The sequence below is a fragment of the Bactrocera tryoni genome, chromosome 1, assembly GCF_016617805.1.
Source record: "Bactrocera tryoni isolate S06 chromosome 1, CSIRO_BtryS06_freeze2, whole genome shotgun sequence".
NCBI classification, from domain to species: Eukaryota; Metazoa; Arthropoda; class Insecta; order Diptera; family Tephritidae; genus Bactrocera; species Bactrocera tryoni.
In genome coordinates this window covers 59,096,435-59,112,598 of record NC_052499.1, presented here as the reverse complement: position 1 = coordinate 59,112,598, position 16,164 = coordinate 59,096,435, and the positions used below count along the sequence as shown (strand labels likewise).

Here is a 16,164-nt window from a genome sequence, read left to right as displayed (position 1 = left end):
CAAATATAAGCCCCCCTCTCAAGGTTGTGCGCTGGGTTTGGGACCCGCCACTTAAAAACACTATCAATGAAAATGAGTTGACTTAGGCGCACTATGAAATCTTAGTAATGAAAGATTATGTATGTATTTACTATGAAATTTTACTTAATCGAACAACTTGTTGAACAACGTTAATGCTCACTACTTTTATTAGTAGATGTACGTGATTTGGCAAGTAGTCCGTCAATTGAACAAATGTGACTATTTCCACTTTTCGAAGATGGATAATTAAATATGGTAATTTTCTCGCTGTTTATAGAAGAATTTTTCTCTTCTTTTAATTCTTTTTTTATACCCTTGAACGAGATGGGCTGGGTCCATAATATTTATATGGAAAAAATCTTTTGTTTCTGTGTTAGTAGGATTTGGGGTTAATTACAATGTACTGGTTCACAACAGTTGCTTATGCGTTGTCGGCAGACCTATCCTGTGTGGACAAAGGCAAGTATAAAAAGCCTGGTCTTTGGTTATTTGATGTATTTTGTTAACACAAAATTTTGATTGACTGACGATTATTTATATAATGCTTTCGAAAATTCTGCCTCAGAAATCTACTACTTAAATTCATGTAATTTCTTACCAAACACAAATGGTGTTTAGGTTTTTTCCAACCACATCCGTATACTTATATGATTGGCTCAGTTTATTTGTTGTTAATTTTTTGTCTAAGTAACTGTTGAATCTATACATTTTAAAGTTGCCTGTAAAGCACTATTCTCCTAACAAGATAATCTTTATATTTGTTTCATTGTTCGAGCGACATGAACCAAGAACTCTCCAGAGTGCTATTACGCCTTCAAAAAACTCTACTGCATTTGTCTTCAGTAACCTTGGCTATGCTATTTAAAGTAACCACCACTGTTTAAAAGAATTTCCCATAAACCCCCAACCAAAACCAGGGTTTACTTACGCCCCTTTTTTAAGTTAGAAACTAACGACCTATTAAACTTTGAAGCTAATTGAATGCACCGCTAGTGGGCAGTTCGAAATGAGATTGCTGATTGGAAAACTGTATAAAAATATGCAAATGTTAATGGCTTCATTTAGCAATCAAGCCACTCTAAAGGCCAAAACCATTGCTCGTTGTTGCTATTTTCAATATCGTACGCTCACGAAGTTCATATAGAGGTCATTTGAAAGTTTTCGATAATGTGAAATGCGATAGCCTATTAGTGTGGTTATTTACATTATTTTCGCATTAACATTTGACGATTGTAATGTACCCAAACATAGAAGTACTTATTGATACAGAATATCCTTTAGAGGATATTTTTGAAAATTGTTCCGGCTTATGAAATCGTATAAATTCTTTAGCACCAAAGTAATGTGTTCTTTTATGTTACTCGTTTACTTTTTAAGGGAGTTATGTGCACTAATATGCATATATGCTGCCAAACAATAAATAATTAAAGACTAAGGACTGAAAAATTAAAAAGAAATTCAAAATAGACACCTGATAATAAATTCGGTAGAACCAATATAGCAACCTCAATACTGAGGTCAACTGAGGGTAATCTTGAAACTGTTGGCTAGCAAGAATTCAATACGAATGAAAGCTGAAACCTAGGAATAAAATACTCAAAGCAAATAGTGGAGTTATGATAATCTAGAGGAACTATTGAAATAGTTATTTATTTATATTATGTTAAGAAGTAAGATCTACAAAAAACAATCATGACCTAGGGTCTAACTAAGATTTCAAATAATAATTTTAATTTCCTGAATATTAAATAAAGTAAAAACAGAGCAATAAATATTGAGTTATGCACTGCGGCCTGGTCTATTGTAACGAGTAGGAAACACAAAGTGATAATAGAGAACTGAGACTTGATGTCTTATGAAAGAAGTTGAATGTTGAAAACAGAAATGAAGGATAGGAAATGAAGTTTAGAGAGGAACATACAGCCAGCTGGAAGTGCCGGATAGTCAGACATACGGAATTGGACTCTTTTCGCTGTTCTGACCGCTTTGGCATATAAAATTCCATATCTTTATTCATTTTAGGTGTTACACACAATTGTTAAGTAAATAAAACTATTATACTATATATCACCACTAGGATGCTTAAAAATTTTTTTTGAATATTTTTTGAATATTTTTTGAATTTTTTCTTCAACCCCCCTACCCCCCTTATCCCCTGAAATGTTAGTGATTGAGAAACAAAAAATCCTCCCTCAAGCCAGGCGCTGTAGCTTAAATCAAAGGGGTCGCTAATTTTTTTTAGGTTCCCATACATTTAACATAGGAATTTTCGTTTTTTCATTCAAATAAAAATTTCACTAACAAATTTTCGTTTCTCAAAAATTACCATGTCATATTCATAAAGTTGGATTTTCAAACTTTAAAAATTCCCGCGACAAAATTATTATTTTCGGAAACTTTTTTTATTGAGATAATCAAAAAAAATTTTTGAAGCACACGTAGCGTGGGTGTAACCGCAGAATAACCGAAACAAAAACAAAACAAATCAAATGGAAACTTAAGTATAAACCCAGAAGTTGAACAACGTGCAGATGACTACATCCAATACTCAACGCAAAAGGCGATCGCAATAAAAGAGTTGAAATCATAAGGGCTAACGGGGAAAGCATGCGTGTGGTTAGACCGTGAATATGTTGTCAAAAGGAAAAAAGAAAACAGCAAACGCAAATAAATCATCGCTGCATTTACCGCATTTTTTTATTAAAAGCGGACACTTATGGCAAACATATGAGGGTCATATGAGTGAAATAACGGTAAACATTAAATTAAATACAGCTGTACAAACGCATATTCCTGGGGTCTTGATACGAAGTTATGTCCGCATGCGTGTCTCTTATTTAAATTGCGAGCCTGCGTGTGTCTTTGCATTGCGGTCACTTTTATAAGGATTACCTTATGCTTTTCTCCTCCTGCTGGTTAATCATAGTACGAGTGAAAAACCAACAAAAAAGAAGGCATGAAAAAAGTGATTAAAACCGTAAAATATACGGACAAGGCAACGCTCTGCCGTAATATTATTTGCTCATATCTCCTCCTTTGTCACTTGACGTTGAATTATTGCTTGAAGTCGCTCAAAGCTCACACGCTTGACGTTTGCGTTCTTTGCATACTTTCGTGCGTGTGGCCGACTGCCCTCTTTTATGGTACATACGTATGTATGTGTATGTGTAACGTAAACGCATTTCCGTTTTGCCGACTTGCCAATGGTAAGTATGGTGTTCACAGTTTCAAGTGGCTTAGCACAGCTGGAAATACCAAGAATGTTACGGAAGTGGTAAACGGTTATTTACATATATTTTCTAGTATGATATCAAATGTTATATTAATACAACTACGTCATTAGAAATTGCAGAAAAGTATATTACAAAGAAGGAAGCAAATTATCTGCATAATACTTCACAATTCGTTGGACTTATAACACAACTCCGTTTATTCGTTATTTTCTTATGACAACTCATAATATATACCTCGTACTTAATGATGGTCTCGAATGCGATTAATCCCAATAACAAGGAAATGAAGGAATTTATTGCTATATATTTGAAGCTGCAACGAGACGTTTGTTAAAAATAGTACCGGATTAGACGCATTATATTTATACCCTGAACAGGGTATATTAAGTTTGTCACGAAGTTTGTAACACCCAGAAGGAATCGTCGGAGACCATATAAAGCATATATATATATGATCAGTATGTCGAGCTGAGTCGATTTAGTCATGTCAGTCTGTCTGTCCGTCTGTCTGTCTGTATATATACGAACTAGTCCCTCAGTTTTAAGGTATCGTTTTGAAATTTTGCAAACGTCATTTTCTCTTCAAGAAGCTGCTCATTTGTCGGAATGGCCGATATCGGACCACTGTAACATATAGCTGCCATACAAACTGAACGATCAGAATCAAATGCTTGTATGGAAAACTTTCACATTTGACAAGGTATATTCACAAAATTTGGTATATGTTATTTTCTAAAGCAACAATGTAATCTACGAAGAAATTGATTAGATCGGTTAACTATAGCATAACTAACTACATTAGCTATAGCTGTGAAGGGTATTTAGCTTCGTTGCAACCGCAGTTAACGTTTTTTCTTGTTTTCCTCTTCCTTATTGACGTAGACACCACCTACGCAGTTATAGCCGCTTGGCGCCTACTGGAGATTCCAAGCGAAGCCAAGTCCTTCTCCACCTGGTCTTTCCAACAGAACAGAGTGGAGGTCTTCCTCTTCTTCAGCTTCCGCCGATGGGTATTGCGTCGAATACTTTCAGAACTGCAGTGTTTTCGTCTATTCGGACGACAGGACCTAGCCAGCGTAGGCGCTGTTGTTTAATTCGCTGAACTATGTCAATGTCGTCATATATGTATCTCATACAGTTCATCGTTCGTAAATATTCCGCAGAACCTTTCTCTCGAAAAATTGTAACGCAGGGGATGACAAGGGATATTTTATCTCCTTCATTCATGTTTAGACTCATGAGCTTCGCTTCAGCTGTTATGGCTAAAAATATCGATGTTATCGGCATTCGAATTATTTTCTCCAGCAGTGGATTGAAAAAGTCGCAAGATAGAGAGCCCCCTTGTCTGAAAACTCGTTTGGTATCGAACGGCTTGGAGAAGTCCTTTCCGATCATAACGGCGCTTTTTGTATTTCTTATCGTCAGTTTACGCAGCCCCATTAGCTTGGCGGGGGATACCAAGTTCAGGCAGTTCCTTTTCGAGTTGTAGAATTTGGCTTTCAAATTTACGGGGTGGTGTGTGTCGACCCTCCTTTCACAGGTCTTTGTCAAGATTTAGCACATGATGAAATCATATTGTTTGTAGATTTTTCAGGTCTATAGCCACACTGATAAAGTCCAATTAGTATGTTGACGGTGGGCTTCTGTGTTTCACACATTAAAAGTACATTCGATAGAGCCTTATATGCGATGTTGAAGGGGCTTATCCCACGGTAGTTGGCGCAGATCTTGCCGTAGGCACGTCTAAAACACTGGAGAATCAGATATGACAACTCTTGAAAATGTTATGAAATCATAACTAGTCCGATGTGCTTTGAGAACAATTAGTGTTCGCTTTCGTCCTGTTTCATATATAAATCTCGAGTATGACGAGTAATTGCTCTTATTTATTGCCAGGTATCAGAATTTAAAATTTCCTTTTATGTGTACTTTTTATTCTCTTGCAACCAGTTGCACAGGGGTTTATAGTTTTGTTCACCTAACGGTTGTATGTATCACCTAAAACTAATCGATATAGATTTAGGGTTATGTTCATATAAATTATCAGGATAACGAGAAAAATGGAAATCCGGTTGATTATCTGTCTGTCTAACTGTCCGTCCGTGTAAGCTGTAACTTGAGTAAAAATTGAGATATCCCTATGGAACTTGGTATATGGGTTCCTTACTACAAAAAAAAAAAAAAAATCCAGTTCATAGATGGGTGTAATCGGACCACTCCCACGCCTATAAATCGCCTTAACCGAAGGCATGTAAAGTGCCATAACTAAGCACTAAATTAAAGTACAAAGCTGTAATTTAGTACAGAGGATCACAGTAGCAAGGGGCACCTGTGGGAAAAATCTTTTGAAAAGTCTTTAGTGTGTGCCACCTTATGATCCAAAAATTGTTTAAACCCAATAAAAACTGTTCAAGTTACCGAATTTATAGACCCCGGTACCTATAGTTAACGTTGGATCGAAAATGTCGATCATTGTGTGAAATGTAAAACTGATATTAAGGGATAATTCTTTTTATATAATGGTATGTCTGTATGTTAAAAATGGGTTGAATTGGACTTGAATACTATTGAATACTTCTCTTAGCCTTCATATACTTAATATAGAGATTTTCGAACTTCAGGATGACTTTGTACTGCACACATATATCGGCCAATATGTATGTGAGTTATCTAAATAAAAATTAGGGAGCATGTTTTACTTTTAATAGTGTATCTTTGTGACTGAAATAGATACAATTGGGCGAAAAGTTGACCTAGCCCCCACAATAACTATTACCAGGATTTTCGAAAATCCGGCTGACTTTACCCTATATGATTGGTTTTACACATTAAAGTATTTCCCACACTGTGATTCTTGCAAGTTCCAAGAATATAAAATGTTTAGTTGCACCCAAACTTAACCCTTCCTTACTTGTTAGTAAATAATTTTGTGACTCAAGAATTTTTAATTTTGCTTTTTCCATATCTTTCAGTAGCCAAAAAGTTAAATGCAAACAAAGCAAACAGAAAATTTCGTTATTGCAATTACGCACCGGATATGAAAGAATAAAGGTAAAATAGCCTTTTGTTATTGCCATTAGTGCAGTTCCAGTAAGACTTTATTAGATATGAGTGTACGCAAAATTAAGCGTCGGTATAACTATTATTGACAAGACCAACGTCTGTGTATTTTGTCTTTAATATAAGAAAAAGACTGTGGAAGTAGTAGTTTTTATGTGACATCTTCTGAGTAATCACATAACTTTCTTTGCCACGCAAGCAACAATTAGGGATTCGAGTCTGTTGTTATAGGAAAGAAATGACCAGTCTGACACCTCACTGCCAAATGCTTATTTAATCAAAGCCTCGGTGTACATTGCTGGTTAATATGCACTACTAACGATGTAGATGTGGATGGGAGAAAGTCGCTGGAGAAAAGGCGCAGTGAGCTTATTCACGGATGGGTCGAAGCTAATAGGGAAGGTTGGAAGGAAAGTTTTCTGTAAGGAACCTTAACTGTAGACTACTAGACCACTACTTATTTACCACTATCAAGATGACGGTAGACGTACTATTACGATGTGCAGCCGCTTTTAGGGAGGTGAGCATTCACTCCGATATCAGAGAGGCATAACTAGCGCCTCTAACGGTACACTCACAGCTGGTCAAGGAGTGTCTATGCTTACTAAAAATATCATCAAGCTACCTCAGCATCAAACATGTTTGGATGCCTGGTCACAGCGCAATTCCAGTAAAGGCGATGAGCTAGCCAGAGAGGTCACCCCAGCACCGCTCAAATCGGAATGGGACCAAGTTGGATCTACATTGACGTTTTGCATTCTAGCATTGGACCTATGGACTTTATGTGCACCTACTAGACGCTGGTCGTGGTCCTGTGCGATTACGAGATCGTTCTGATCTAGAGTAGAACTCAAGAGATCTGCTAAACGACTAGCCTAGAATAAAGTTTATCAGGCCGTAATTGTAGGAGTGCTTACTAGACAATGTCCCATAAGCATTCATACGGTAAAGCTTTAAATCTTGCCGGACGCTAGTTGTCAAAGTTGTGTGGAGAAGGGTGAGGTGAAAACATCGAGGAACTTTCTTTTCCATTATCCAATTTTTACAAGACTGAGGCTGTAACACGTCGGTTATATTACCTTCAGAGAACCAAAAGACATATCCAAAACTTATATCGGCAGTCTTAACAAATGTGTGATACACTCTAAGCGCTTTTCGGTCTTTAAGAGTACATTGCTCCAGTTTTTACGAGTCTAAAGCTATCACAATGAACCGATGCTTTAATCTGTCTAAGTGATATCACTCTTGTGATCGGTCTTCTACCCTAACTTAACCTTATGGTCTTTCAATGTGACAGGAAGCAAGGTTAAAAGCGATCTGACTGGAAATTGCACTCAGAAAATAGAGGTAATGAATAAGCATTTCTAATTTTTGGGTCACTAAAAACATTCTCAGTCTCTAGTCAGCAAATTGCTATACATAGATTGGTTACTTGCCACTTAACAAAACCAAGAAAAGATCGCTTTGAAAGCTTCAGTAGAAAATTGCTAAACTGTTTCTTTTTTTTTTGGAAAATTTTAAGAAGACCATCGCAAATACGAGAAGAAGCAGAATTTATCCTGTAAAAATATATAGATTTGTATAGTTGAAATTTGTGCAGCCAAAAGCTTTTATACTCTGAGCAGGCTATATTTAGTTTGTAACATTCAGAAAGGATAATGGGAGACTAGTTCAGGTATATACTTATGTATATAATGATGCTATGCATATAAATGATCAACGTGACATTTGCCTGTTCTTCTGCTTGTGTATACGTAGCTAGTCCCTCAGTTTCTGAGATATCGCTCTGAAATTTTGCACACGTTCCTTCTTCTACGAGAAACTACTCATTTGTCATACAAACTGAACGATCCAAATCATGTCATGGTATGGAAACGATTTTATTTGAAGAAATGGTTTGAATCGGATCACTGTTCGAATATGGAATTTTTTGTATTTGCGAGGGCCAAGGGAAGGTTTGGTGCAGCCAAATTTAAGGTATTTTTTTTTAAGTTAACAGCTTTTGAGAAGGAAATACTGAGTGGACTTAAGTTATTTTGTAAAATTTGAGCAAATATGAAACATAAGGGGGAGATGTGTAAGTCTATACATTGGAAACGTCGTTTAGATTCAGTAGAGTTTAATAAAAATTTAATAACTGTTAGTACTTCGACTTACCGCAATGGTATATTTGAATATATTTGTGATATTGTTTGCATATATGTATGTATGTATGTATATTTTGGAACATATGTATGTATATAGTTGAATACATTTGTTGGTCGCACATACAAGAATTCGTAATTTGGCGAAACACAGAAACGACATTTGCACTTTCGGTGCTAAGAATTTACTATAGCAAAGCATAACACTACCCTTTATTTATCAGCACAGACTTTACTGCGTGTCATCTGTTTTGCTTGCCATTGTTTGTGTATGTTGCCTCTTGCGCTTGTTGCTTACTGTTCGCTCCTTTAACGCTACGCTGCACCCACACACACACGGTCACAGAGACAGCGCCCAACCAAATAGTGTATTTCATCGAAATTCTAATTTGTTGAGTTCTTGCGGTTGACCGCAATTGTCCTGCTCGGCCAAAATAACGGACTGTGTCCCAAGATAACTGTTTGTGCGAGTCTTTAATTGTGGCACTGTCACATTGGCAATGATGTGCTCGCTATTGCTAATGTCCTTATTATGCAAGAGTGTGTATGTGAAAATTCTGTGTGTGCGTCTGTGCGTTTATGTGAGTGTGTGTGCGCGTAATTGTTGCTGTCCTCTGTTGTCTTCTGCACTGCTGCTCCGTGTCATTTGCGTAATTTTCTGTTTGTGCGTGGTTGTTGTTGGTGTGTTGGTTTTTTGCTTTGTCTGTTGACACATAAAAATTTCACACAGAATGTGCACGAGCAGGACACGCCCTTTAATAAACTCAAGTAATGTGCACATTAACCAAATTCATTTGCCGCCCGGCCCCTCTCCCCCTGCGCTGCTTTTGTCACCGTGTATACGCTGCTGATAAATTAATGTGCCTGTGTGCGTGTGTAGATTATGCGCATCTGTATGTGCATGTATGTGTGTGTGTTCTCGTAGACAAATGAGCAGGCGTTTGAAGGGCGTTTGCGGTTGGCCATTGCAGATATTTGACCTAAAGCATATTTCCTGTCTTCCAGCAGCGCTCTAATTTAGCTTGCTTCCACTGCCATTGCCAAGTGCTCTTGTTTTGTTTTCCTTAATACTATTTATTTTTTATGTGCAACTCCCCTCTATTTCACTTTCGCATAGTTTAACTTTTGTTTGTTATTTAGAAATTTCATCTCTCGTTTTCCCTCATTCCGAATGAAAATTGTTTATTGAGCAATTTGGATTTTGTCTGTTGCATTCTTTGGTTATTTGTTTTCATTTTCCGTCTTCATTTCGCTTATGCAGTTGTGCTTCGTTTGTGTTTTTGTTCGAGTGTTCGTTTTATTTTGTGTCACTGACAGCTGCTAACGGTATTAGCGGTTGTTACCCAGTGAATCAAAGTGTTTGAATTTTTTGTTCTTTTCTTATATTTTTAGTTTTTGTTTTAGTTTTTGCAAACGTTATCAAAGAATTAAATAAAATCGAAATATCTATTTTCCTTTGTACCGGCAGTTGGTTTATTTCAATTTTGGAAGTTTTTGTCGAACAGTTTGAGTTGATCTATAATAATTAGAGAGGAAATTAGAATATTTGGAGTATTCTTTGAAGGAAGCTAGAAACAATTTAATTTGAATGTGGAATACATGAAAATAGTTTTCCGTGGTTTTGAGTGCCTGAAGCCACTTTAAAGTTTGAACACTCGAAAAGAATGCCCCACTAAATAGTTCATATATAGTTCAAAGTAAATATCGACCATTTTTAAGCAGCACATACTTATGTTATATTCCAAAAGCTTTAGTTCTCCAAATTTTCAGGTTTGTATTCACACCATTTTTTCCGATATTGCATTCAGGCATTAATACATGAAAACAAGAAATCAATACATATATACTAGTGTGAATAAAAAACGAGTACGACTTTTTAATTTAAATTACGCGCGAAAACCCATTCGTCGAAATCTTTTGTTTTTAGGTGGGTTTGTCGGTGACATCTCTATCATATTTCACATCAAAATAATCATCAGTGTTTAGTAAACGCTTGTCGTTCTGAAGTACATAAAGTACATTCGGCAATTTTTAGGAAGAGTGAAATTATTCAACAAAGAAGTCATTTAAAGTTTGAGTGAGGAATCAAATTTCTGGTGTTCAAACGCTTAGATTGTTAGAGAAACCTTTAGTGATAATTATTTGTCGCTAGCAAGTGTTTTTGATTGGCACAAATTATTCGAAGAGGTTCGAGAACGCGTTGACGACGAACCAGGTCCAGGACGACAATCAACATCAACTGATGATCAACACTTCAATAAAATTAGAGAATTGGTGCTTGAGAATCGACGATTAAGAATTAGACATCTTACTGGCATCGCTGGAATATCAGAAGGATCAGTGAAAACCATTTTGAAAGATATTTTGGTTCTAAGGAAAGTGAAAGCATGATTGGTTCCATAATCACTAATTTTTTTCAAAAAATAGAGTCGCAATAACGTACATATGTGAAACAATACTTTCCGACTACCATAATTTCATAAAACGTATCATCATCACCAGCAATGAGTCATGGATCTATGACCCGTAAGCAGGCGAGAAACCGGTTGAATATCGTGGTAAAAGTGAGCCGAAACCAAAAAACCACGTCAAAGCAGATCAAAAATCAAGGTTATTTTGATAGTTTTCTTCGATTGTCGAGGTGTGGTGCACTCCGAGTCAAACTATTTATTTGGGTGTTATGAGTCGTTTGCGCGTAGCTATTCGTAAAAGAGGTCAGATTATCTTGGTTTTGCATCAACTTAATGCACCGCCGTATATTTGATTCTTTATAAGTTTTCCGCCAAATTTTCAACTGCTATCGTGCCGCAACCACCGTATTTGACTGATTTTGCTCCGACATATGGCTATTCAGCAAACTTAGGCGACCGCTTCGGTCTATTTTAAGGCAACTGTAAACATTAAACGGTACTGGCTACGCACAATGAAGGCTATTCTGGAAATTGTCTTTAACAACTGTTTCGAGGATTGAAAAAACGTTTGCAGAAATGTTTTTGAGCTAAGGGTGACGAAATAGATTTTAAAAAATAAATTGTGAACAAAGTCTTTCTTTTTGCTCATAGTAATATGCTTGGGAATTACAATTGTATGACATCTCTTAGCTATTATGCCGAGACGTAATTTTCAAAGTGAGACAAGTTTAAGGAGGTAGCCTGTCTGAGGTATACAGTTATTCTTTTTAGCTTACGCTTCGGCCGTAATTGTACCTATTTCGTATGGGAGTAAATCATTCAAGCTGTTCATATACTGTAGTCAAAGGATTTAAGATTATATATGTCATAGACTTTTAAGACTCCACTGAATGAATACCTCTACCATCAGCTAATAGTATAGTAGTATTTCACTAACCACTATTGCAAATAATTATTGAAGTTGCTTAGGATTAAATTCATGCAATATGAGTGCTTTTACCGTATTCTTTAATTCGATTTCTGTCAAGGCACTAATTTTAGCTAAATATTTGTGATCATTTTCTACTGAAAATTGTTTACCAAATATTTTGTAGTATGATTTTCTCAGAATTTTTATTAAGAATTACTAAGAGTTTCTGAACCTTTACAACCTTGTAAAGTACTGAAAGCCTTCCAATTGCTTATATATTTTAATAAAGAAATTAGTGGAATACAAAATTTTTCGCCTGCTAGCAATGTCGATATATTCGTTTTCGATGACTCTATCGAGTATTATTGTTTCACCCTCAGTACTGTTCTGAAAGGATGGTAAGGCTTGCGACAACGATGAACACTTTTGTTTAAAGGGATAATGATCCAAACAGAAGTTCCTAAAAATTAAAAATTTGGAACGAAAGATAAAAATTTTCACTTAAAAAGAAATAAGAAATGAAGACATAAAAATATCTATCCCAAACATCCTTAAGTATCGATGAGGAAAAATTTCTTTGAAACTCTATTAAATGTTAATTATAAATCAGCTTAATGAGCACTTCTACAACTCAAAAATTTTACTCAACTCTGTTTCTACAATGTTTCTTTCATTGGATATATTTTTAAAATCAGCCGATACATTATCGAAAGCGAACTCTTAGCCAATGCACACGATCTCACTTCTTCTCACACATATGTGTGCTTCGTACCTTGATGATCGTAACGAGCTTTAATGTTTCAATTATAAACAGCATCGCAACTGTATTTCTCAAATCTATCCTCCAGACATATACATATGTTTGTATGTATCCCATTCCTCAATATACTACAGGTTTGTTTTGCTGTTTTCTTTCGAGTCACTTGCCGAAGTTTTGGGACGAGCTGTGCGGTCCAGCGCAAAAGTCATTTAGACATACAAATCACATTTATTATGTATGACCTCGTATTAATGAAGCGATGAGTTTGGGTTAAGCGAAATAGGTAGAGGTGTCACTATATTAGGGTGTCTCTCTATTTGTAGAACATCAGTTAGAAAACGAAAGTCGATTTTCGAAATGTGTTGTCTATTATCAAAGTAGTGCAATATAGGAATATGTGTAAGTAAATTAACACTTTATTGCCAATCAAAGAATTCAGTGAAGTTAAATATAAATATAGAGAATATTAGTACTACACGGTTTTCAAATAAAGGTGAAATTATTTACATTCAAAATAAAAAAGAAATACACCAGAATCGACACAACTAAGTTCTGTATATAACATCATTCAAATGGCCTCCACAATTTCTTTGCAGGAACGAATTCAATGATCCCAATTTTCCAGTACTTTTTCAGTTCCTATGTCCTGAATAGCACGTTCAATATTGACTTCTAAAAATTGAAGAGAGTCGGGTTAATTGCTACAGACCGTTGACTTCAAATAACCCCGCTAAAATTAGTCTAAGGAGTTAAATCACAACATCGTGGAGGCCATCCAATGTCGCAATGTCTTGAAATAATCAAATCTTCATACTTCTCTCGCAATATTTCGGTTCTTGCACATGCTGTGTGGCCCGTATTGTTGGCACCAGATATTGTCAAGATGAACTTCTGCGATATAAAAAGTTTGTTATTCTGCAGCTACATATAAAAAGTTAGTTATCTCGATCTATATCACCCTCCATTGACAGTAACGGTGTCGCCAGCTTCATTTCGAAAGAAGTGCGGACCTATAATTCGAAAGTTTTGTTTATTTGCCCCACCACTCAGATGAAAGTGAGCCTTATTGAAGAAGATGATTTTCTTAAAAAAATCTTTATATCGTTATTAAGTCATTCCAAGATAGATCAGCAACGGTGTTCCAATGGCTGCAGTTCTTGAGTGAGAATATGTTTTTCAAAATCCGCCAAATTATAGTTCGAGACAGTTCCAATTCTGGTTTCTGGTCTTCAATAACACTTGCCTGAATGACAGTAATATTTTCATTACCTCGGACGGTTCTTTGTCTTATTGGCACATGAACATATTGTAAACAATAAACGTATGCTCGAAAATTTCTATAATTGTAATAATATTAATAGACATCACAGATAAGCATATTTGTTTCATATACCACTGACCATAAATATGTACGTATTTTGGTAATTATATCGGGTGATTTTTTTGAGGTTAGGATTTTCATGCATTAGTATTTGACAGATCACGTGGGATTTCAGACATGGTGTCAAAGAGAAAGATGCTCAGTATGCTTTGACATTTCATCATGAATAGACTTCTACTAACGAGCAACGCTTGCAAATCATTGAATTTTATTACCAAAATCAGTGTTCGGTTCTGAAATGTGTTTCGCGCTTTACGTCCGATTTATGGTCTACATCATCGACCAAGTGAGCAAACAATTAATGCGATTGTGACCAAGTTTCGCACTCAGTTTACTTTATTGGACATTAAAGCAACCACACGAATGCGTACAGTGCGTACAGAAGAGAATATTGCGTCTGTTTCTGAGAGTGTGGCTGAAGACCGTGAAATGTCGATTCGTCGCCGTTCGCAGCAATTGGGTTTGTGTTATTCGACCACATGGAAGATTTTACGCAAAGATCTTGGTGTAAAACCGTATAAAATACAGCTCGTGCGGTTTTTTGTGGGGCTACGTCAAGTCTAAAGTCTACAGAAATAAGCCAGCAACTATTCCAGCTTTGGAAGACAACATTTCCGAAGAAATTCGGGCTATTCCGGCCGAAATGCTCGAAAAAGTTGCCCAAAATTGGACTTTCCGAATGGACCACCTAAGACGCAGCCGCGGTCAACATTTAAATGAAATTATCTTCAAAAAGTAAATGTCATGAACCAATCTAACGTTTCAAATAAAGAACCGATGAGATTTTGCAAATTTTATGCGTTTTTTTTTAAAAAAAAGTTATCAAGCTCTTAAAAAATCACCCGATATTACCCTGGCGCCATATTGTGTTAATTTTTTCAATTCAAATTATTAGATTTAATACTAAGCAAATTAAAAAAAAAATATTGTTAGTACTTTCATAATTTTCCAAATCTATCGAAATTCTTGTGAATTAGTGGCAGCTTCTGTTCGAACTAAAATTTTTGAATTTTTAAATACTCTACAGTATACATCCTTTACTTTCAACATTTTTACATTAAAATTTTTTTACTTTTACAACATTTTCTCGCATCTTGCGGAGAGCAAGTCATCATTTATATGTACATATGTACACATAAGTACATTGTACATATGTATATTCATTTCACTGTAATGTAAATTGTAAATGTTTCATAGCTTTCTTTCATTACCCATTTTCTTATTTGTTTTAATTTCTAGAATGGAAAATTGCCCACAAACATTCCGCTACTCGAAACATCGTTACGCAACAACAATTGGGGTGAAATGCTGTCAGCGCCAACGGACGACGGTGTTGGCGGTGATGTGGACGAAGCGAGCAACGAGCCAACTGAGGTGAAAAGTGAGTATGCCATGTAAATTTATTTGCACCTTAAGTAGGGTTATAAGTACACACGGTTCCACTGAAAATTGTAAATATACCAGCGCAATACATACACACACACATTAGTATTAATTCGTTCGAGCGCTGCTTGTTCTGGTGGTTGGTACGGCTGGCAACAGAGGTATTTTTTTAAGGGCAATATTTGTGTGTAAAACATGGAATTCGTATTTGCGTTGGTTTTTAATGAGTGCGCTGCAAGTATGTTAGTTTGTGTGTGTATTAGTATATTAAGAGCACAACATTCTGCCACGGTGTAGAGTGATTGGATGAAGGGGTTTTAATATTACATTATGTTACCCTAGTGGGCATTACAGATGGGTGGTTGGTGGCATGGAAAAGGGTTTCACTCATCTATATGGATGGCATCATTACCTATGGATGTCTGTTTCGGGCACAATGATAGAAGTTTGTAGATAGAAATGCGCTATAAATTAAATAAGTAGTTTGTGCATTCTTCTTATAATAATGATATTACGTTAGTGATTGCATGTTTGCATAGTGTATTTAAGACGTTTCACTTGCTGTTTTTGTTTTTATAAAATTATATCAAGTACGATTATTGCACAACGGAAGATCAAGTTTCAGCTAGAAATGTTTGAGACCTCCTAAGATTTTTAGCGGTATCGATAATTTTGCATTATACTGGTACTGTCTAACCTCTTCAAGATAAAAGGGGTGGGAGAGTTAATGTGTGTCACTTTTTGGAATGTTGTGCCTCATTTGTATATTTGATCCATCAAATCAGCGAGAAAGAACAAATTTGAATCAATAATAAACATCTTATACATGATTCGAAATTTATATGATTAAAATGTTCAACT

General features: G+C 35.9%; 1 protein-coding gene across 1 annotated transcript in view; it reads left to right on the top strand.

Moving 5' to 3' along the window:
* The window catches only part of LOC120773468 (mucin-2-like), a 64,650-nt gene extending 49,332 nt beyond the window's left edge, over nt 1-15,318 (top strand). The window contains exon 3 of the mRNA XM_040102427.1: nt 15,160-15,318. Within this exon, the coding sequence (XP_039958361.1) occupies nt 15,160-15,318 (159 nt within the window). The remainder of the gene's footprint in view (nt 1-15,159) is intronic.
* The last annotated feature ends 846 nt before the right edge of the window (nt 15,319-16,164 follow it).